Source organism: Terrapene carolina, unplaced genomic scaffold (genome assembly GCF_002925995.2).
Source record: "Terrapene carolina triunguis isolate 2854851 unplaced genomic scaffold, T_m_triunguis-2.0 Scaffold66, whole genome shotgun sequence".
Lineage (NCBI taxonomy): Eukaryota > Metazoa > Chordata > Testudines > Emydidae > Terrapene > Terrapene triunguis.
In genome coordinates this window covers 17440005-17463514 of record NW_020664417.1, presented here as the reverse complement: position 1 = coordinate 17463514, position 23510 = coordinate 17440005, and the positions used below count along the sequence as shown (strand labels likewise).

At 41.8% G+C, this 23510-nt stretch overlaps 1 protein-coding gene across 5 annotated transcripts in view; it reads right to left on the bottom strand.

Moving 5' to 3' along the window:
* Positions 1-20175, bottom strand: part of GAB1 (GRB2 associated binding protein 1) — a 136609-nt gene extending 116434 nt beyond the window's left edge. Inside the window, exon 1 of one of the 5 annotated variants that reach the window (XM_024208541.3) lies at positions 19344-20175. In XM_024208541.3, coding sequence (XP_024064309.1) covers positions 19344-19415 — 72 coding nt within the window. In that variant the 5' untranslated portion in view covers positions 19416-20175. The remainder of the gene's footprint in view (positions 1-19343) is intronic. The other 4 variants (XM_024208543.3, XM_024208544.3, XM_024208546.3 and 1 more) reach the window with 4 other exon arrangements.
* Between the last annotated feature and the right edge of the window lie 3335 nt (positions 20176-23510).

Sequence of the window (23510 nt, the reverse complement as noted above, 5' to 3'; positions counted from 1 at the left end):
AAAAGAAAAGAAAAGAAAAGAAAAGAAAAGAAAAGAAAAGAAAAGAAAAACAACCCTTCCAAAAAGGGCAAGACTGTCATTTATCTTAGTAGATCACATATAATGTAATTACTGAAATTCAATGCAAGTTTGCTATAATTTAATAACTTCAACTTAAAATGGAAAATTAAGTTTACATGCTAATGTGATATTGATTGACTAGAACTGATTAACTATTATAATGAAACACTGTGACATTATCCTAAGATAGCATGAAAAAAAATTGACTAAACAAAATGTAATGAAATCTGACTTCCAATGCTATCTTTATTGTAGTTAGGAGGTCTCAATACTAGAAACTGAAGTTGAAAGAGCCCTAAAAGGCACATTACAGTAATACTGTTATAATTACAGGACTCAACCTACACATTTTTTACTTGAGATTCAGCAAAAATCTCAACATGCAATTTTAAAAAGACACTTAAGAAATGTATAGATTCTTTAAGTGGGTACTTATTTTAACCTACAACTCCTCTTATATCATAACTAAAAGGATAAAATCTATATGGGTAAAGCCATTTCCACATAGTTTGCTTCAGGACTTAGTTCCCACTTATAGCTCTGTTTATCAAAAACCAAATCACTATCATTTAAAATGAGTTAATATTTACAAAACACAGCAATTCCTTGTGTCCCACTCAGGGCCATCCCTAGCTATTCTGGGGACTTACGCAGCCCCCCCTCCTTCCCCAAAATAACTCCTAGAGCAGATCTCTTAGAAAAACACAAAATCTTGATTTAAAAATCAAATCTAAAAATTTGAATTGAATTTAAAATGAGAAAAATCCACTTCAACATTGGTAAGTTATTCCAATGGCTATTTACTCTTACCATTAAAAATGTACACTTTATTTCCAGTCTGAATACGTCTAGCTTCAACTTCTAGCCAGTGGATCATGTTATGCCTTTCTCTGCTAGACTGAAGAACCCATAATCAAATATTTGTTCCTCGTGGTGGTACCTGGCTCTTCTCTGACCCACTCCAATTTATCAACATCCTTCTTTAATTGTGAGCACCAGAACTGGATGCAGGATTCCAGCAGCAGTCACACCAGTGCCAAATACAGCGGTAAAATAGCCTCTACTACTTGAGATTCCCCTGTTTATGCATCCAAGGATCATATTAGCACCATTGGCCACAGAACTGAACTGGGAGCTCATGTTCAGCTGATTATCCACCATGGTCCTCAAATCTTTTTCAGAGTCACTGAAATGACTGGGCAACATGAACTTTGTATGTACTGAGGTTCCCCTTGGTATCCTCTGTTTCTCTCCCACCACCACCCCGGGGGGGGAGGGGGGAGGCGTGAGGGGGGAGAGACTATTCAGAAGTGAGCCAAGTCCTAGTGAGAGTTATTATTGATTATATGGTAGGAGACTTGTACTGGAACCAGTTAAATGTCTGGTATGCCAAAGTAGTGGTGGGTGGATAGCAATCCTCCCCTCCATTAATTTAAAATTGTGCCTGCCACTTAAAATCCATTCCTTGTGTCCATTGGTCATTCACCTGATTATCCTGATCAATGAACAGTTATGTCAATTTAAAGACCAAAAAAAGGCAAAAAGCTGAACTGGCCACAGATGCGTGTGCTGAATGTCCCCACTTACAAGTGAGAAGGCATTTTACATGTGTACAAACTAACTCCTTAAAAATATATTTTCATCTGTCTCCTATAATAACTACAGCCCCAAATTATGAGGAAGAGGAAAAGTTAAACCTGGAGAAAAGCGGCAGCACTGGTTTATCATAGACAGGAAGATCTATCTCTGATTCAGATGTTAGGAAGTGGCAGGAAGAGCTAAATCACCCAACCCAAGGTAAGAAAATGAACACAAAATGTTTAAAATTAAAAGAGAAGACATAAGTGGGATTAGATAGTTCACCATGGTTATTTTCTCTTACACATGCACAAGGCTGAACTGATCATCAAATGAACTGTCTCTAAGGAATTTCTCCTCCCTATGCCCCCGTCCCCACAGTATGTGGCAAGGCACTTTCCTCTGCAGCACTGAGGAGCTAATATCTGGCAGCATCAGTCCCACTGATGGAGAAATGGATCATTGTCTTTCCTATCTTATAGTTTTGTTGAAGGGTTACATCTAATTTTCAAGGAGTGGAGTCCTCTACCCTACCCACGCTCCCCTTCCAACAGCTAAACAAAATTTTGAATTCAAAGTATCCAAAAGATGATCTTCTCTTCCACCAGCCCATGCTTCTTCCCTCCCCCAAATCATCTGGAACCTGAGGTAGCTTGCTAATGTCTACTTAGAGCACCAACCCCTGAAATTACAATACTTACAACAATGGTTTTGGAGATCTGATCATTTTCATCATCATGGAGGTGTTTTCAAATAGGAAATCTATGTTTTGGTGGTTAGGAAAGGAGAGGAGAGAAAGAAGTCACAGAAAGCACAGGAAGTCAGTGACAGCTTCCACTATACTCAACTTGTCACATTATGCCAAGTTTTTCTACAACAGCTAGCAAATACCATCACAGCCTGAAAGAACACATGGGAAGCAATCTAAAGGGAAAGGAGCAACAACTGTATTTGTTATCATACCTTTTGATTTATATCATTATTAAAAAGGTGCCCATCAGCTATTTTATTTATATCACTGATATCACTATTTTTATTTTGAAGAGAAGTGCTGAAACATTACTAATAAAGTGGACTGCCAAGCAGTTAAACTGATCAGGTTCACAGCTTTAACTCAGAACTCAGTAATGAAATGGACAAAAATCTTGTTAATTTCACAGTGCTGATCTTTCCCAAAGCCCAGCAGCAGTCACTGAGGCTAACTTAAGGGGAGATTCACAGGTATGCCCTATGCCTTCTCCCCTCCGCCCCCAACACACAAAGAGGCTAGTTGAGAAGTATAACAGAGACTCTCACACACCGCATCAGCACCTATGGGAGGGGTAATGTAACAGACTAATCTGCTCTCAAGAGTTAGGAAGCTCTGGAATGGAAAATGGGTGGATGGAAAGAGAAAGTTTATCTTCTTTTCCATCCCTCTTCCCTAACTGCTGGAATATGCTTCAACTTTGTGAGACACCTGCTAGATAGAGATGGATACAAAAGATACAGCCCACGAGCACAGTCCAGGAACAGCATCCTAATAGGAATCACATCACCATCCATCTTCCAAGCAGATGCTGAAAGCAGCAAGGCTTTTCACCTTTCCCTTCCCCCACCACAAAGTATTTTCTCTGTCCAGCAGGCATCTGGTAAATTTTTCAAGGCCTGGTTAAATACAGTATTACTGATTTTATTTTATTTTTTAAGCAAATGCAAGAATGTAAAATTCTGAAATTGAACAGGCAAAACAGAGGCCTTGTGTGTCAAGGCCAGATATGACTGTACTTTAACATCATTATTAGCACATAAGACTATTCAACATTATATAATCTCTTATTTACACAAACATTAAGGATTCTTTAGGCTCACCTCACTTGTAGAAGAGAGAGAGACAAGGTGAGTGAGGTAATATCTTTTACTGGATCAACTTCTGTTGGTGAGAGAGACACTTACACAAGAGTGCTCTTCAAGTGACCTGAAGAAGAGCTCCGTGTAAACTCAAAAACTTGTCTCATCAGCAGAAGTTGGTCCAATGAAAGCTATTACCTCACCTTGTCTCTCTAAATTCCTGGGTCCAACATGGCTACAACAACACTGCACACAACAATTGTTACAGAGAGGCATTTGCTGATTCAAGCACAATTCTTATAACTCTTAGGCATCACAGTGCAGCCATTACTGACTGCTGATAGTCATCTGATAATGAAGAACTGCCAACATTATTTTCCCAGCACTGCCAAGTTTGCTATTTAGTTTCATTTCTGTACAAAGAGAAATGTATATTCACTGTATCATAACTAAGAACATGACATTACCATGACTTTGTACTTTAAGGACATTATTTCACTTTGAGTAACTAATCAATAGATTGCTAAATTTATCATGGTACTGTGAAAACAATCTGAACTAGAAATAATTGTTCAGAAATAGTCTACAACAATTTGTTAGTGTATGTAGGAGTCCTTAGACACAAATAAATGAGTTTATTTCTTTAAGAAAATTGTGTTTCAAATTAATAACTTCATGATACATTTTCCAAGTGCTCCACTAAACTTTGAAACCTAGGAGCATTTCTCAGCTTAAAATGTTAATTCCCATTTTAGGAATGGATTGCTTCGGAAGAAAGGGGATAGGCAGATGTGGGACAATCCGGGCCCAAAGAGATTGGCTTAAGCATGAGATTTTAAATACCTAATATTTTTAAGTATTTATTATATCTCTAGATTTTTTTTAATCTACATATGTCAACCATCTCTTTAAACCCTGCTAGATTATTATTTTAATGACATTTTGTGGGAATGAGTTCCACAATCTAATTATGTGGGGTCTGAAAAGGCAATTATTTTATCAGTTTTCAATAAGCCTTTCAATTTCACTGACTGTCTCCTTTTCTTTTACTATAAGACAGGGAGAATAGAAGTTCCCAATCCACCTTCTCATTACCATTAATTATTTTACATACTTTTATCATGTTCCCTCTTATTTGTCTCCTTTCTAAAGTAAGCAATCCCAATCTTTTCAATCACTCTTACTATGAGAGTTTTTCCATTACCTTGATCATTATCAACATTCTTCTCTGTACCCTATCTAATTCTACAATATCCTTTTTGAGATGGGGTGGACAGAACTGAACATAGTATTTTGGAGGAAGGCAAACTACTGGTCTCTGTGTATATATAATATTTTCCATATTATTCTCAATCCCATTCCTTATACCTCCCTGGCAGTTTGTCTGCTTTTTTGACTACAGCTGTAAATCACCTCCTGAATGTTACTTAGGGCTAAGTTGAGAATAGCCTTCTCTTGTATGCTCTAGGACAGTGCTTCTCAAAGCCGGTCTGCCGCTTGTTCAGGGAAAGTCCCTGGCAGTCCGGGTTAGTTCGTTTACCTGCCGCGTCCGCAGGTTCGGCCAATCGGGGCTCCCACTGGCCGCAGTTCGCCGCTCCAGGCCAATGGGGGCTGCGGGAAGGGCAGCCAGCACATCCCTTGGCCCGTGCCGCTTCCCACAGCCCCCATTGGCCCGGAGCGGCGAACCGCAGCCAGTGGGAGCCGCGATCGGCCGAACCTGCGGACGCAGCAGGTAAACAAACCGGCCCGGACCGCCAGGGGCTTTCCCTGAACAAGCGGCAGCCTGACTTTGAGAAGCACTGCTCTAGAACTAGCTGTTCCAAGATCATTTAAGCTACTTAGAAAATGCTGCTGTCCTACTTGAGAAAAATCTATGTGAAGACACAAATGTTGTAAAACCATAAAAGAATTATGGATTAAATGTAAATGCCAACGTTTGTCCTGTGCAGTTAGTGGCTCAGTGAATTCTTTCAGCAGATACATAAAGGGCAAAGGGTAATGTGAAGCTTACTGTTTTCAATTTAACACTTTTTATAGTTAATGCACACATTACAAATCTGAAAGTTAAAAATCTACATTAAGGTGTATCTGCTAATTGCTCATTTAATAACTAACCCAAATATAATATCAACACAGAGTCACAAGCTACAAAAAATTTGTTTGTGGATGGAAGTTGGCTATTGTATTTGAATAACTTCCTGCATTCTTATCTCATTCCCCAGAACAACACACATGAATTCTTATCGTCAGCAATAAGAACCTACTGACAGCTACATGAGACTAATTTTTAACAAAAATCTTTTCGACACTACACAAGTACAGATGTCAGACCTTTACAACCATGGAAAACTTAAAATTGTTTTGCTATAGAAAAAAATTCAAATTTGTGGAATTAGTTCCACCTCAGCTGGCCGGGCCAGTTCTAGGCTCTATTTGGGGTAAGTTAGTATTTTGGAACCTCTGAATGTCGCTATTTAAAAATAAACAAACTTCCAGGAACTATTTAGAAGTCTGGAAAATCAAAGATTTTAAGAGTAAAAAAAGTAAATTTTGACTACAATGTTAGTATTTTCCTGCTATTTATAATTTATATAAAAGATAAAACTCTCCAATCTGCTGCTGTTCCACTGGTCTGCTCTGGACATGGCTTAGAAATCTTCGATGAGCACATGACCTGGTCCTGCAAACACTTACCTGTGCGCTTAACTTTATTACCATGAGTAATCTCTGAAATCAATGTGCCCACCCATGGTAGTAAAGTCAAGTAGGCTCATAAGTGTAAAACACTGGATAACTTTGTACATATTTTGGCCTGACAATAATTTGGGGCACCCTGAAGATCGTTTGTGGGGGGAATGTCACCTCCCCCCCAGTAGCACCAAGCCTGTCTACTGGGGCAGAACACACCTTATTACATCACTGAGATTCACTGCATTCCACTAGATGAGGAGACAATTCCACCATCGCTCTGCCCCAAAGAGTTACGTTTGGAGATGCATGGGAAACCAGCTTTAGTTTGTGACAGTCTTCACTACTGTAAAGGTGGGTTGCTTGTTTGGGGGTTTTTTACAGCAAGATAAACAACACATGCTATTTATCACACTATAAAATCCTAGTAGAGAGAAGGCACCTGCAGCTTCTACCATGAGGTAGCTAGGCGAGGTCAGAACTATACCTGTCCAGAGCTGATCTCACAGCAGGACTACAGTGCCTTAGCTCTATTATGTTTTTGCAGCATGATATCCAACGTGTTTGTTAACTCACAGTTTAAAAATAAAGAACAAAAACAAACCACCACCACCTTTCTTTTTAAAGAAGCGAAGACGAAGCTTTAGGTTAAGTCTACACTGCAATTAAAAGTCTGCAGCTGGCCTGTGCCAGCTGATACGGACTCAGGTTAAGGGGCTGTGTAATTGCATTGTAGATGTTCGGGCTTAGGCTTCAGCCTGGGCTCTAGAACCTGTGAAGTGGCAGGGGCCAAGAGCTTGGGCTCCAGCCTGAGCATCTACAGCACAATTCAACAACCCATTAGCCCAAGCCCCATGACCCTGAGGCAGCTGGCACAGGACAGCCTGGGGTGGGGGAAAGGGAGGGGTTAATTGCAGTGTAGACACCCCATAGACTTTACAAAAGGGCTATAAGAGGAGAGTGCAGAACAGATATGGTCAATTAACACTCCCTCTGCCCATTCTGTCAACAAGTGAGTCTTTTCAGGATAAGACTTCCAAAAACATTTTCACTTAAGACCAAAGATGGGCATTGAACCCAGATTTCCAGAAGTGGAAGAGCAGTACACGCTCCCATCATGCCATTTACCAGGAGCACCACCACTCTCCCTGTTTTGTCAACCATTCTTCTACTGCCCTTTACACAGCCACATTACAATGTATATGCATTTTTTTAAAATGCACAAGTCACATTGGCTAAGTGGCAGATTTTAGAAGGGCATATGATTATTCCATTAGTTCCATGTGTACTGACCAGCAGGTTTTAATTGCTCCAAATTAACTAAGTACCCTGGAAAAACCTGAGGTGCTAAAATGAAAGAAAAATATGACAACTGTTGAGTTGTTGGTTTAGTAACTGTAGCTAAGCTATAAAGATGCAATTGGATGTATCCCTTTGTATTCGAACATCCACAATAATTTTTAAGAACTCACTTAATAGGTTTTCAAAACCGGAGAATTAGAGGATTTACCTGTTAATTCAATCCCATGGATTCTGTTGAAAATTTACCCATTAATGTCACACTGCTGGATCATGTTGAGAAAATGTTTTCAGTCATGGTACATAAAGTGAGATTATGCTAAAATTGAAAGTATTCGGGGTGCTCCAAAAACCTTCAAAAGCTAACCAAAAAGAGCACAGAACTACAGTCAGCAGCCAGATGCAAGGGCAAAAATAGGTGTTAAAATCAGAGTACACCTCTACCCCGATATAACGTGACCCGATATAACACGAATTCTGATATAACTTGGTAAAGCAGTGCTCCGGCGGGGCGGGGCTGCGCACTCCGGTGGATCAGAGCAAGTTCAATATAAACGCGGTTTCATCTATAACGCGGTAAGATTTTTTGGCTCCCGAGGATAGCATTATATCGAGGTAGAGGTGTATATTCAAAATTAATCTGCTCTTTCACTGAAAACTAGTACGAAAGATTGTAATACTGGTATACCATGTTGAGAAACACTGACCATGCATTATCTGCAGAGCTTGGATTAAACTGTAATTTATAAGAAGTAAATAATCCAGAGAATTTGGGGGGAAATAAATTGCAATAATCCAGCCAAGAATAAAAAAGAATTAAGAAAGGATCAGAATTAGCAATTAAGGATGAATCAGCATCCTCCTGAGACAACACTGTTTGTACTCTTGCTGGATTCCAAGATGATGATTTTTTTCTAAAGTAACATGGTAATCAAAAGAAAATGCTGGTTTAAATATACTAGTTTATAAACTTTAGGAGCTGGATTCCCTTTGTAAGGTCACAATCAAACTAGCAAATTCAACCGTACGTACACACACAGTAATTCACTCCTCACAAAGCATTGCGCACACAGCTGGAATTCAGAGCAATGAAAGGTGCATTTTGAAGAAATGCCTTGCTGCAGATTGGTACAGGTTAAAGTGCTTCTCTTGATAATTAGATGACTATTCATTACAACAGACTGACTTTAAAGGGACACTGTTAGTTTAAAATAAGAAAATCATGTGACTATCTTTTTAAACCTACCGTTGTCAAAACATGCAAGACTACTATGAAGGAAAGAGTAAAGAAAAATATTTTCCTCTGTTTTTTAGTTTGTTTGCTCTCTACATTTTCCACACTTTGTATCTACTGCTTCACTGTTTCCCCTGCTAAATGCCTAACTGTAAAACAAAAACATGCTCTCAAGAGAGACACCCAGGGACAGCTGTAGTACTGAAATTACTTGAAATCTAGTCATTTAAAAAAAAAAAAAAAGTCAAGTTGACAGTGTCCCTTTAATCTCTACCACAGGCTTTTTTTCAAAGCAAAAACAATGAGAGAAATGTGTTATGGGTCTATGCTGAGAAAGAGACTACACTTGACTCTGATCATCTGACCCAATAGTCATTATAAAGACACACTTTAAAATTCAACAGTGAAGCTAGAAAACTAAAAAGCAGAAAGTGATCCAGCAATCACTTCAAGATATAAATTTTTAATTGTTAAAAGTGCATTGTAAACAAGTTGCTGGCCTTTTTTTAAGCAGTAGGCTGATGAATGCAAAAGAAGAAAGCCAAACAAAAAAGGGTAGTTCATACCCCTAGGAATTTCCTTCCCTAAAAGACTCTTTGTCAACTAAAGATGGGAAATGGCATTACTGGCTGTTTATGCTATCTGGGTGTCATTTCAAAGGAACCCAAGATTGCAGCTCACTGACAATCAAGGACTATATAATACAAGGAGTGTTATGGTTTTATCCTGTTCTCCAAGCCATTTTCCTCTTCCCACCAACATCACTTCCATCTTACTTGCATTTAATTTCAGCCAGCTGCTTCCCTCACTCCTGTCCTGGAAAATATAGGTGATGGGGTTCTTTTTTCTATCTATCTGACATGAAAGGGATGCAGAACTAGACATCAGATGCATATAACTGGAATTTAAATCTATTGCATTTTGTGATCTTCTCTAATGATTTAACATACATGTTAACTAGGATGGGTGATAGGATTGTGCCTTGTGAGACCAGCGCCAGGTCTAAATTATGCTGGCATAGCTATGTCAGTCAAGAGAGTGGAAAAAACCTCACACCCTACTGGGCACAGCTTTGCCAGCAAACCTCCTCCCCCCATAGATGCAGCTATGCCAACAGAAAAGCGCTTCTCTCAGCATAACTAAAGTTGTTAGGGGAAGTAGTGTTACTATGCTGACAAAAAACCTCTTTTTGTCAGAATATGCTGTGTCTACACCAAAGGGCTCTGCTGGTATAACTATACCAGGAAAGCATTTGTAACATAGACAAGATCTTTGTAAGTGAACATTCAAGATGTAGGAACAACTGCTGTTCAGCATCTCAGACGAAAGACTGGTACCAGTAAAAAGAACAGGAGTACTGCATCCGATGAAGTGGGCTGTAGCCCACGAAAGCTTATGCTCAAATAAATTTGTTAGTCTCTAAGGTGTCACAAGTACTCCTGTTCTTTTTGCGGATACAGACTAACACGGCTGCTACTTTGGTACCAGTAGTATGCTATTCCATCCACAGCTGGTAATTCTTGGGTGACTCAGTAACCTCATGTGATCCAAGTGTGTCAAATCTTGTTAACAGACCTGGCAGTAAGAGGATCAATAATTCTCCACTAAAAGAAGATAATCCACCAGGCCATATCCTGTTTAAAACTCAATTGTGAGTGGTCTGGGACATTGAAAGAAGTCAGAGATGTCTCTTCATCTCCTCAAAAACCTTGCCAAAATAGGAAAGTTATACATGACAGCAATTGCCAAGATAAAACTGTTCCTTGATGTGAATTATCATCCATCATCTTGACACTGCTTGTTTCATGGTGCCTAGATGATTGTCCATACTGAAAGAGGCAATGACCATGTTGGTCAGCAAAGGTCACTAGTTTTCATCAGTCACTAAGAGCAGGAGGCAAAATGGAAAGACAGTACAGTGGCTTGAATGCTAGCCTGGATCTCTGGAGATCCAGGTTAAAATTTCTGCTTTTCACAGATTTTCTACTTGAATTTGGACAAGTCAGTTAGTCTCTCTGCCTCACTTGTCTTTCTGTAAAATGGTAATAATACTTTCATACCTCACAGGGGTGATATGAAGATAAACACATTAATGAATGCAAGGTGCTCAGATACCATGGTAACTCAGGCTATATAAGTACCTTAGATACATAGGGGTTAGAGCAGGGGTGGGCAAACTTTTTGGGCGAAGGGCCACATCTGGGTGGAGAAATTGTATGCAGGGCCGGGGCAGGGGGTTGGTGTGCGGGAGGGAGGGAGGGAGGGAGGGAGTGTGGGGTATGGGAGGGGGTGCGATGTGCAGGAAGGGGCTCAGGGCAAGGGATTGGGGCAGAGGAGGGGTGCAGGGAAGGGGGTTGGGGTACAGGAGGGGGCTCAGGGCAGGGATGCAGGAGGGGTGCGGACTGCAGGAGGGGGCTCAGGGCAGGGGGTTGGAGTGCACAAGGGGTGCAGGGTGCAGGCAGGGAGTTGGGAGGCGGGGTGCAGGCGAGGTTCGGGCTCCGGCCCAGCACTGCTTACCTAAAGCGGCTCCGGGGTGGCAGCGGCACACACCGGGGCCAGAGCAGGCTCCCTGCCTGCCTGCCCTGGCCCCACACCACGCCAGGAATCGCTGTGGCCCCGAGGGGGGGGGGGGGAAGGAGGGGGGAGGCGGAGGGCTCCGCGTGCGCTGCCCTTGCCGTGCCTCCAGATACCTCCCCTGAAGCTCCCATTGGCCACGGTTCCCCTCAACGGATGGAGCCCTCTGCCCCCGCCCCGGGAGCCACAGGGAAGTGGTTCCAGCTACTTCTGAGAGCGGAGCGGGGCCCGCTGCGCCACAGGGGGCAGTCCCGTGGGCCGGATCCAAAGCCCTGAGGGGCCGGATCTGGCCCCATAGGCTGTAGTTTGCCCACCCCTGGGTTAGAGCCACACAAGGTGACTCAAGTTTCCTTCAGTGTTCAAGGACTTCTGTTTGTGCGAATAGGCTGAAATCTGTGCAGGGAGGTATAGATGTTGTTTTGCAGCCTCCAAGTCCTGGAATCCAGAGAGTCTCTTAGATCCACGTGATCTTATTCATTAAGTAAGGTAAGGCCTTACCTATACACTGGGGTGAAGTCCTCGGTCCACTGAAGTCAATGGCAAAACTCCCATTGATTTGACTGCAGCAGAATTTCACCATGAAGTTGCAGCAGTTTAACAAAATTTTTAAAAGCAATTTAATTTGACCAGTGCAAGCCTCTAATGTAGGTACTAAAAGAGGGGTAGGCAACCTGCGGCACGCGAGCTGATTTTCAGTGGCACTCACACTGCCCCGGTCCTGACCACTGGTCTGGGGGGCTCTGCATTTTAATTAAATTTTAAATGAAACTTCTTAAACATTTTAAAAACCTTATTTACTTTACATACGACAATAGTTTAGTTATACATTATAGACTTATAGAAAGAGATCTTCTAAAAACGTTAAAATGTATTACTGGCACGCGAAACCTTAAATTAGAGTGAATAAATGAAGACTCGGCGCACCACTTCTGAAAGGTTGCCGACCCCTGTACTAAAATCTGTTTAAACTTGGCTTGAATGAATTTAGTTTGTCAGTTACGTTACTAGTTGATTAGATCTTTGTCTAACTGGTCCTTATACTAGTAAGGTATAAAACATTTAGACTAACGGTATATGCCAGTGTATTATATTACATAAAAACTGAAAGACTTTTCAATGGAGAAAAATTGGTAGTAAGTGCTTTTCTCTCTCAGCATGTGCTTGTTGGGCTTCTTTAGCTTACTTTGGACATCAATCCCACTCTCCTAACTCAGAAAGACACAAAGTATCTACAGTACACAGCACTGTATCTTTATTTTGTGTACAAAACAATGCAATTCTGTTTTATCCCCAAAGAAAATATTTGAAATTGTTACATTTAGTTTGCTTTCAATTGCAGAATTTGGGACTCAGCTAGTTAATATTTTCTTTTACAAACATCAAAATGCAACACACTGACTTTTCTACAGAGCATATGATAGGGGAAGGAGGAGGAACAGGCCTTGGGGCTAGAATAGGAGTTTTTACATAGAAAGTATTTGACTATAGCTGGAATGTGGAAATGAGATTATTTGCTAAACTATATACAAAAAGAACGTGTGTGACATTCACTGAAAAAAGACAAGAATTTGAAGACAAAACAATGCATGACCTGTATTAAATCACAAATGGCAACTGAGAAAAGGCTGACATGAGATTGTAAAATAAGACTTTCCAAATTAGGGCTGACTGTTAGTTTAACTCACCAAGTTGTGCCTGAATATGGCAGAGGTTAACAATTTAAGGTTCAGGAAAGGGCTCATCTCATTTATTACCTTTTCTCTGTTCTCATATACAGTTCTCTAGAATCTTAAAGAAGCTTTGTCATCTACAAGCGTTAAACATATAAGAGGTACCAAAAATGTGAATGGAGGTTCATATGAAGAGGCTGTATAGCAGCCACTTCCCAAAGCATATGTTGGTATAATCGTGCACAGAACAAACATACACAAAGAGATAATGTACCAATGGACTGCCAAAGAGAATTTCAAATTATGCAAGCATAAACAGCAAACAAAATACAAAAGCATCAACTTTCTGAGCCAGTTATCTTCTAGACAGATGTATATTAATGCCTGTATATTGCGCATATATATTCAAATAACCAAATATTTCTTTTTATAGTTGATACAGATTCTGGACTGACTTCAGCCTGGAACTGTATTTTATAGCAGAACATACATATATTTTGTAGGCTTATATTGGAAGTGCTTATTACGAGGCTGTATTACATGCCTTTTATTATAAAACACTACATAATGAGACAAATTAACTTCCACGTTACACTGCAATCCTGGGGCTCAATCCTGCAAGGTGATCAGCAACTCCTAGAGGAGGAGGGGCAGGATCAAACCCAAAATATCAAAACATCTCAAAGAGTTACTAGATTACCTCAAGATTAATAAATATAATGCGAGCACTGATTTAGGACATCACTTGCAAACGAAGGGCTGCAAACTTACTCTGATCTCACTTACTCTAGTTCTACACTGGTTTAAATCCACTGACTTCAGGGGATTTGCTCCCAATTTACACTGCAGCAACCATCAGAATAGGTTTGAAATTAACAGATGCATTCCAAAAATAAAAAGTTCTTCAGCCACTTTGGTTTATATCTTATCACAACTCTTATATGTATTTCCAAAACTTTTTTTCTGATGAAGAAGTGTTCTTAACTCTCAAATCTTTAGCTATCAAAGTACTACTTAAGATGGAAGACTAGCACTGATCACACAAATATCTAAAGAACTTCTGAATAAGCCAATAATAAGATATTCCATTTCTACTGCATCAGTACTTACACTATCTTAGAGTAGCATTAGTAATTACTCCTGGGGGAATTCTGCGCCACTGCGCATGTGCAGAATTAATGTCCGGCACAGAATTTTTTCGCTGCAGAAAATACATCCTGCCTGAGAAATGATGCAGTTCTGCTGTTCACCCATCAGAGGCCACTGTGGCACCAGAACAGCCAGCAGCTGGCTGCATTCATCACAGTGCCCTGCCCGTGGAGCCAGGTTAGGACAGAGAGTGGAGCACACAGGGCTGCTGGGGGGGTCACAGACTGTGGTTTAGAAGGGCTAGTGGGGGGGATGACAGACTGGGGTGCTGGCTCAGGAGCTAGTGGGGTGACAGCATTGAGCCAGGGCTGAATGGAAGGGGTGTAGCAGGGCCATATGGGGAGGGGGGGCTAGGGGGCTTCAGGGACACATGGGAACAGGGGAAGATGTGCCTGACTGAATGGGAAAGGCTTGGGGTCAGCCAGGGTCTGCATGGGGGAGACTCTCCAACTCTTTAACAATCCCTCCCCTCACCCCCACCCCCACCCGCAAAACCTGTTCCATACTTCTTCCATCCACACCCAACAACCCTCCAGGTTTTCTCCCATGCTCCTTCCCTCTTCCTCAGCTCCTCCATTCCTCCATTACCCTTGACTCCCGCAAGCCTTTCAACTGCTTCTGAGGGGTGCGGAAAATATGTTTCTGTATTGTAGTTTAAATTAATTACTCAAAGTTCTGTTTTAATATGCCTAGTAAGGAATCTATTTGTCAAAACAAAAAATTACCTGAATATTTTTCGTTGTTTGCATTGTTACAGACATCCTTGCTGACGGGTATTTTGAAATAAATTACCAAAATAATTGAAAATGGTATGATTATATTGTGTTATATTGACAAATAAAATAAGCAGAATTATAAATATTGTATGCAGAATTTTTAATTTTTGGTGCAGAATTTTTTATTTTTTGGCACAGAATCTCCCAGGAGTAAGTAATTCATGAATATAAGATAATGCTTAATCATTCATCCAAGCTGCCTAAACTACAAGATGTTAAAATCAGAAATTGAACTGAGATACAAAATTTGGTCTGGATCAAAACTGCCTGAGTTATGTTTTATAGGCAAAATTTTAACTACTACAGAACAGCAAGCATTTTACTCAAACTGGGATGCATAAAGTCTCACTTTAAAACAGCAGTAACTTTTATACAAAATGTAGAATAACTCACAATAAAAAAAATCTAAGCTAACAATTCCACATTGGATTTGAAATAATGTAAAGCACCAAACACTGTAATTTACAACTGGAGGTCCACTGGTATGTAAAAGTAAATATCAGGCAATGCAGCACAAAGATTTCTGATTTTCAGCAGATTTAATTAAGGAGTTGCCACAGTGAACCCTAAATTTAGGAGCAATGGACGGAAGTGAAACTGTCCTTTTAGCCATTAAACTAATGAAAAATTTAGTAACCCTTGCACAGTACTCATAAAAGGTCCACCCCTCACCCCACTCCACCCTCCACACTGGCAATTCGCCACCCCTACATCTAACTTGTCAACATATGGATATTTAAAATCCTCTATACTGCTACCAATACACAGGCTCACTTGATGTGTGAACTGGCACATGAACAGAGAATCCGCAGCGAAACCACAGTACAGCAGTAAAATGATGAAAGCTGAATTTTTAATCTTTAAAAAAATGGAGTTGAGGAAAATGTTCTTTGTGTGCTTTAAAAATAGAACAAATGGGAAAGAGAAAAATGAAGTGAACAAAAGTAGTTTCAAAAGACTTACCTTCCTCATTTTATAAAAGTTAAGAGTGGACAGAAAGCAGCACAAAGGAGAACAAAAGGAACAGAGCTCAGCCTCCCTCCATCCCAATCAGGAACCAAATCCTACTTTACCTTATTCATACAAGTAGCAACGATCATAAACTGAACAGGATTTAGACCCATTCTCTCAGACACTAGCTTCCTCCTATATGTTTAGCCCCTCTCCCCATTTTGCAGAACTTAAGCAGATGACTAAAAAGGACTTAATGCATGTTAAAGAAGTAAATGGGGGGGGGGGTGAGAAATGCATCCCTCTAAAGCCACATCTACATCAGGAAACTGGCCCACTGTTGACAACTGCTGTCAGCAGTGGGTCTGCCTGAATGAGCAATCACGCTCTTTGCAATACTGCTGAAAATGATTCTCTCATCTATGCCAACAACTAGACTATTTCCAATGCCAGTTCAAGTGAACCCACTGCTGATGACAATAGCTATAAGTAAGGAGTTTCATTTCCTAGCAAAGACGTGAACTAACAATAAAAACATTTCTGCTTTTTTATGGGGAAAGACACCTGCATCCAAGAAACTGATTTTCCATTCCTAAAACAGTTACTTCTTGTTAGGACTTCAAATGCTTGGAAGTTGTCTTTAGTACTATGTCAGACTGTTTAAAAAAAAAAAAAAAAAAAAACCTGAAAAACCCCATGGATCATATGTCTGTGCACTAGCTTCAAAGTGTTCTTTCACCCTCCCTAAAGCTTAGCACTAAAACCAGATTTAACATCTGCAATTTCAGACTTCCTATCTCCCTTCCCAGATGGACTCTTGGATTTGCCCCAACACTTGTGTGCATTAACTAACAAGGCATGAAGTTACAGTGTTCCATATACATGTGAAAAGTATGTGTTGCAAAAACCTACTTTTCCAGTGAACATGTATTCCTCTCTCTTCCTTCTGAGGGAGCCTTCGGAAATGTCACCAACACAAAATGCAGCTTTATATAACTTTTTTTTATACTGCTTCACAAAGATGTAGTTATTGTTAGGATAGACAAATCTGCGTCAGTCATAGAGCACTTCGTAGAAATTCACAAAGTTGGACCTAACAGCCTTTTTATTTGGACAAAGAACATTGATCATGATATCAAGGTTACAAACATGGACTTAAGAATCTTTTATCTACAATTCACCAGGCACCAGAGACAAGTAGAAGGAACCTTATTTTAACCTATCCCCTAGACAGTACCTCCTCTTCTGTTGCTGTCATGTCAGAGAATATGGTCGTAGGATTTAAACTTATGGCTTTCTGTCCTACAGTCCAGACAAGAGTGGTACCAACTGAGCTACAGTAAAGTTACTGAAAGCTTGCCCTTACCCCCTACATGCCATCTTCATTCTGTACAGCCTCAAAAAGCAGATCTTTCATTTTTAAGTGATATTAACTGAAAACACAGGGATGACTACTTTTCAGGACGGATCAGTTAAAGGAACACTATTGTGTAACATATTATCCTATTGCTATATTGAATTATAAAGAAGAGACTAATCATTAAAAATATCTCAAGTGATCTTTTCATTAACTTAATTTTTAAACAGTTAAATCAACGAGCATTTTTTACAATAATATGTAACTTACATCAATTCAAAATGAGATTTGTGTTTTTTTAATGCCAATGGAAACTGTTTCGAGCATATTTTAGATCATCAAACAGAGTTTCTGTTGCACAGTAGGATTAAGATGGCAGATCCCCGAGAAGGACAACAGTCCCACTGACTGGAGAGTCTGAAATGTATGTATGCTTATACAGTTATAATACCTTAGACAGCTAAATAAGTCTTTATTATTCACTGGAGTTTTCTTCTAATGCAATGTGCATTATTTTAATTTAGCAGTGCAGCCACTAGTTCATTCAAAAAAACCTCAATAATATGGAAAAGTACAACCTCTCGAGTACGGTTATCTATGATTTATTGTATCAAGCTCTTAACTGTTAATAACCTCTTCCATCAAGAGACAGCATAATTGTGTGCGATTTTACTTTTCATGCAGAAAACTAGTCAAACTTAAAAGATTAGATCACTTGATGCCTCAATCACTGCCACTGTACTAACTATGATACTATACTTTTACCAGTGCCCTAACAGTACATACAAATATGCACACATTCAAAAAAAATGAATACCTGTATAGACCTTGTGCCCAATTCTGTAGGAAAGATATAAAGGTTTTATACACCACCATAATATTCTCATTGAAAGTCTGATCCTGCAATACTATAGTCAAAGGGATTTTTGCCATTCACTCCAATAGGACAGGACTGGGGCCTGAAATAGCTTTTATTTTAAAACACAGGAAAGTCTTGTTTAACAAACTCCTTGTAATTTAAAAACTCAATGACAGCAACTAAAGTTCACTTATCTCTTTCCTCTTTGGAAAGTGGTCATGAAGACATCAATAAATAAAAGAAATATTGTGACATGACAAGTTGTGTTTGCTGATTCTCAAGTAGTTTGTTTGCTTCAATAAAAGTGGCACCTTCAAAGTCCATTTTCTATTTAAATGAAACCTAAAAATGGCTAAGTGAAGAAATAGCATCTTGTACCAATTATACAGACACCATGCAAGCCACTTTGGTGCCATGGGAAGGACCTCAAGAAAGATCACTTCTGGCACCATCCATCCCTCCTACGTGACTTGACAGCGTCTCCGAAAGCCTATAGAGCTACGACAGCATTGCTGGTCCTGTGTCAAGAAATTCGCCCTCTCAGCAAACAAGCACCATTTTCATGCAACTTAAATGTCATTTCTGCTATAGTCTGTTAGAATATTTACTTCTGAGCAACAGCAGAATTCTATAAAAAAGAAACATTGTTTTTCTTTTCTTTTCAATTTGTAAGCCAGGAGTTCTGAAGGTGAAAAGGTTTCCTCATGTGAACTGTACTCAGGAGGAAAGGAAAAGTGCTTCTCAGATACCTGTAGGAAAGATCACTGTTGCACAAACTTACAATTGCCCCGTAAAGAACAACTTTCTATTTGTAATATCAACCGATGAACTAGGGTTTTATCTTCCTCCAGCCCCACTGAGTGAGCTGTACAGTGGCTGCAGGAAAAGACTGGCCAGTGTTTACATTTAAAAGACATAACTTAAGACAGGATCTAAAGGGAACAACTCCGCCCCACTCTCCCTTAGCAAGGCAATAAAACCCAGATAAAAGATCTGCCCGCTCAGGGTCCTTTCCTAACTGACATCAAACTGAACTGCGTACTTGGCAGTAAAAAAGAAAGAAAGAAAAGGTGGTGTGAAAACCAAAGAGGCTGTGCGGTGCCAGTCTCTGTTGTCAACACAGTAACTCCACCATGCTACAAGAGAGCAAAGGCAGAGGGAGGAGGGCAGCGAAGGAGCGAGCGCAGCGGGGAAAGGTGCGGTGCGGGGAGGAAGGAGAACCAGGCAGAGAGGGGCGAAGGCAGCCGGGACTGGAGAGCGAGGAGGGGGAGGGACGCCGGCCCGCCCAGGGGATAAGCCGTACGGTGAATGCACTCACGTATCGCTTCAACTTCTTCTCCGGCGGGGACTTTCGGAGCCAGCCCGAGCAAACCACCTCCCCGCCGCTCATGGCTGCACCGCCTTCCCGCTGGGGGGATTCCTCTGTCCGTAGCAGCGGCGCGGCCGGGCTGGGCCGGGCCGAGCCGAGAGCCCCAGAGACACAGCAGCAGCCGCACCGCGCCCGCTCCGGCCTCCTCCGGCTCTGGGGAAAGGGGAGGAGGCGCCGGAGGGAGGGAACGAAGGAGGGGTGTGGGGGGGTCTCTCACACAAACAGCCCGAGCCGGGGGAGCGGAGGCAGCGGAGTGGGAAGCGGGACGGAGGGGGCGGCTCTCCCCCTCCGGCCACCGAGTCACAAACAGCAAGCAGCGGAGCAGCGGCCGCCGCCCCGCCTGGGCCACCGCAACTTCAACACCCGTGTCCCGGGGAACAACCCCGCCGCAGCGCTGCCAGGCTCGCTCCTGCGGCCTGCCGCAAGAGCCACCTCGCGCGGCGAGGACTGTCTGCAGCTTCCACGCGAGGACGGACCACGGGGGCTTCCCTTGCTGCTCTCCCTCTGCTGCCTGCCTGGCAAATCTCAGCGCCGCTGCCTAGCGCGGCTCCTTCCTCCTCCCCAGCTGCTGCTGTGCTGGGAGGGGGCGGGAATCGGCCGGGCAGCGCTTGTGTGCCTGGCTTCTCCCTCCCGGCTGGGCTGGAACGTGGAGCCCGGCAAAGTTCCACTCCGGCAGCGCTGGGACTTGAGAGGGGCGGGAGGGTTGGAATCTTGCTCCCAGCGGAGTTCGACCGAGCGAACGCAGAGATTTGAAGGGGAGGGGGAACCCCAGCGACTACTGGGCACGGATAGGAGGAGGGGTCCCTCCCTCTTAGCCCGGGGGGAGGGATCTGCCCTGGTATTCAAGTGTCCTGCCTCTCCAGCCCTGTCTTCTACCGTCACCATCGGCCTTTGCTGCTGTCAGTTGAACACAGTTTCCCCACCCCTTACCCTTTTCCCTTCCTCCCCACCGGTGGCCTCTGCGGCCCGCCTCGCCCTCCCCGTCCACAGTGGAGGAGCTGAGACTTTCTCTGAAACTCAGCCAGAGCCTTTTCCAACAACAAGGGCAGGGAGGGGGAAGGAAGGTTGTTGACCTTGGGAGAGGGATCCTGGGATCTGTAGTTCGGAGGATGGTACAGCCTATGTCCGCTTTACGGGCAGCCTGGTAAGGGGAACTACAGGGGTGGATTCATAGCTGCAAAAGGAGGTGAAGTTGGAGGAGGCCCGAGAGAGAAACTAGAGAGGGTGAGAAACTTTCTTATTGGAAAAGTCTCCTGTGTGAACGTTGTCCATTTAAAGCAAAGCCCAAGAAGTTTTCTGGAAAGTGTGTGTTGTTGTGGTTGGTTGTTTTTTTTTTTTTTTTTTTTTTTTTTGCAAACATGGATTTTAGAAGTTTGATTTTGCAGGCGCAGAACGGCAGCTGGAAGTTCAAGGAAATAGAGTTGTCTGTTGCTTTGGAGGGGATATCTTTCCTTTCAGTACTAAGTGCAGGCTTGTCAAGTTATGGCTATTTGAATAAAAGCTGTAAAAAAACAATGAAATGTTGCCTCTCTCTTTTAAACACACAGAAAAATCCTTCACTGCTATAACAAGAAATTATAAAAACGGCATTGAATTTAACCCAACGGGAGGCTCCTCCTAGCAAATCTGAAACTGTCCTGAGAAAGATGTAAATATGAATTAGTATGTGACAGTGGTATGAATTAAAATTAGGTGGAAGAGTATCAGAAGGATTTTAAGTGTCTCTCTGAAATAAATACATACAATCAAACAAACTCCTTCATCCCAATAGGGAGAGACTTTCTAAAAACAAAACACCTTCTACATGAGAGAGTCTTCCAGCAAAAGAGCAAGTTTTCAAGATTTGCAGTTTTATTTATGCATAACATTTCTCATGATTACTTTAAATTTGTTTTTTACAAATTGAAATATCCCATAAAATGTATTTTTAGGAACAACTCTATCAGTTTTTTAAATAAGTGAATAAACAGGTATACTTGGTAATTTCTGTTGGTAGTACCAAGGTTTGTGCACACAAAAAAAATATTTAATGCTTTTTAGATGGCTTACTTAAATCTGTTTGTAGGACCAATTAGTTGCAGTGTAGGAAAGGGTCAGTTCAATTTGTTGCTGTTTTTTAACAGTAGTGTGCTTCCACAACAGAGAAATAGTCCCCCTAGTGTGCCATTGCTATAGAAAACAATTGTGATATTTGTTGTGATTCACTGAAGCATATTGTATTTAAGTTACAAAATAGCATATGACGGATTTCCACAGAGCTGCTTACAGAAGTAGCAGAAAGACAAAGGGTGAAATTCTTTCCCCATTTAAGTCAATGAGAGTTTTATCTTTGACCTCAATAGGGCCAGGATTTCACCCTAAATTTTTACATCTAGCCCTTCTCTAAAATGCTTGTAGTTGTGCTTTTAAGATATGTGAAACATTAACAAATATTATGCAATGAAAAATCATCTAGATCCAGAGGATTTTAACATAATTTTTAAAAAGAAAATCAGTGAACACTTGTTTTTACCAATCTCCTCTAGAGCTCAAATCCTCCTCACCTGCTTTGCACAAATAGCCCTTTCATCCACCTCAGTGGGACTACATGAGAGAATAAAGTGAGCAAGTAGCTTTTTATGTATCCTTTATAGAGATGAACTCAAACCCTAATATTGGGTTTGGATTTAAGATTGCTGTTTTGGTTCAGCTCATTATAAAGGTGTTGTCCAAGAATCCCAACATTCTAAAATAATTTCCTAGTGAAAATTGAAAAGATCATAAGGTATTCAGGCTTCTTTAAATACCTTGAAAGTGAACTCAGTATTGTGAGTTAGCCAGTGTGTAAAGGCCAGATGTGTTTAACTGAGTTTATCAAAAAATACCCTTACACATTGGGAGGATATAACAGTATATACTCCCTAAGGGTGAAATTTATTCACCTCTGTATGGAGGATCAGACTAACACCTATGTATAGGGCACTACCAAATTCACAGTCATGAAAAACGCGTCACGGACCATGAAATCTGGTCTTTTGTCTGCTTTTACCCTATACTATACAGATTTCATGGGGGGGACCAGCATTTCTCAAATTGGGGGTTCTGACCCAAAATTGAGTTGCAGAGGAGTTGCAGGGTTATTTTAGGGGGGCTGTGGTATAGTCATCCTTACTTCTGCACTGCCTTCAGAGCAGGATGGCCGGAGAGCAGTGGCTGGTGGCTGGACGCCCAGCTCTTAAGGCAGCATCTCACCAGAAGCAGCACAGAAGTAAAGGTGGCAATACCATACCATGCCACCCTTACTTCTGTGCTGCTGCCTTCAGAGCTGGGCGACTGGAGAGTGGCAGTTGCTGACTGAGGGCCCAGCTCTGCAGGCAGCAGCGCAGAAGTAAGGGTGGCAATACCATACACCATGGCATTCTTACTTCTGCACTGCTGCTGGCAGCAACTCTGCCTTCAGGGCTGGGCTTTTCCGCCACTCTCCTGCTGCCCAGCTCTGAAGGCAGCACCGCTGCCAGCAGCAGCCCAGAAGTAAAGGTAGCAATACCGTAAACCCCCTACAATAACCTTTGCGATCCCCCCACAACTCCTTTTTGGGTCCGGACCCCTACAATTACAACACTGTGAAATTTCAGATTTAAATAGCTGAAATCATGACATTTACAATTTTAGAAATCCCGTTACCGCCAAATTGACCAAAATGGACCGTGAAGTTGGTAGGGCCTACTTATGTATTATTTAAATCCCACTTAACCCCTATTTGGGGTCTTAACATTTTGAAGAACTCCAAAATCCAGTTTGGTCAAGCAGTCTGTGGATGATACAACTAAGCAAGTTATCTGCCCCAAAGGAGCAAAAGTGGTCGTGGTTTCAAATTACAACTGATCTAGGGTTACCATATTTCAACAATCAAAAAAGGGGATGGTGGGAGCCCCGCCCTAGCCCCACCTCTGCCCCTCTCACTTCCCGCCCCCTGACTGCCCCCCTCAGAACCCCCAACTCCCCCCGCTCCTTGTCCCTTGACTGCCCCCTCCTGGGACCCCTGCCCCTAACTGCCCCCTAGGGCCCCACCCCTTACCTAAGCCTCCCTGCTCCTTGTCCCCTGACTGCCCCCTCCTGAGACCCCCCCCCATCCTA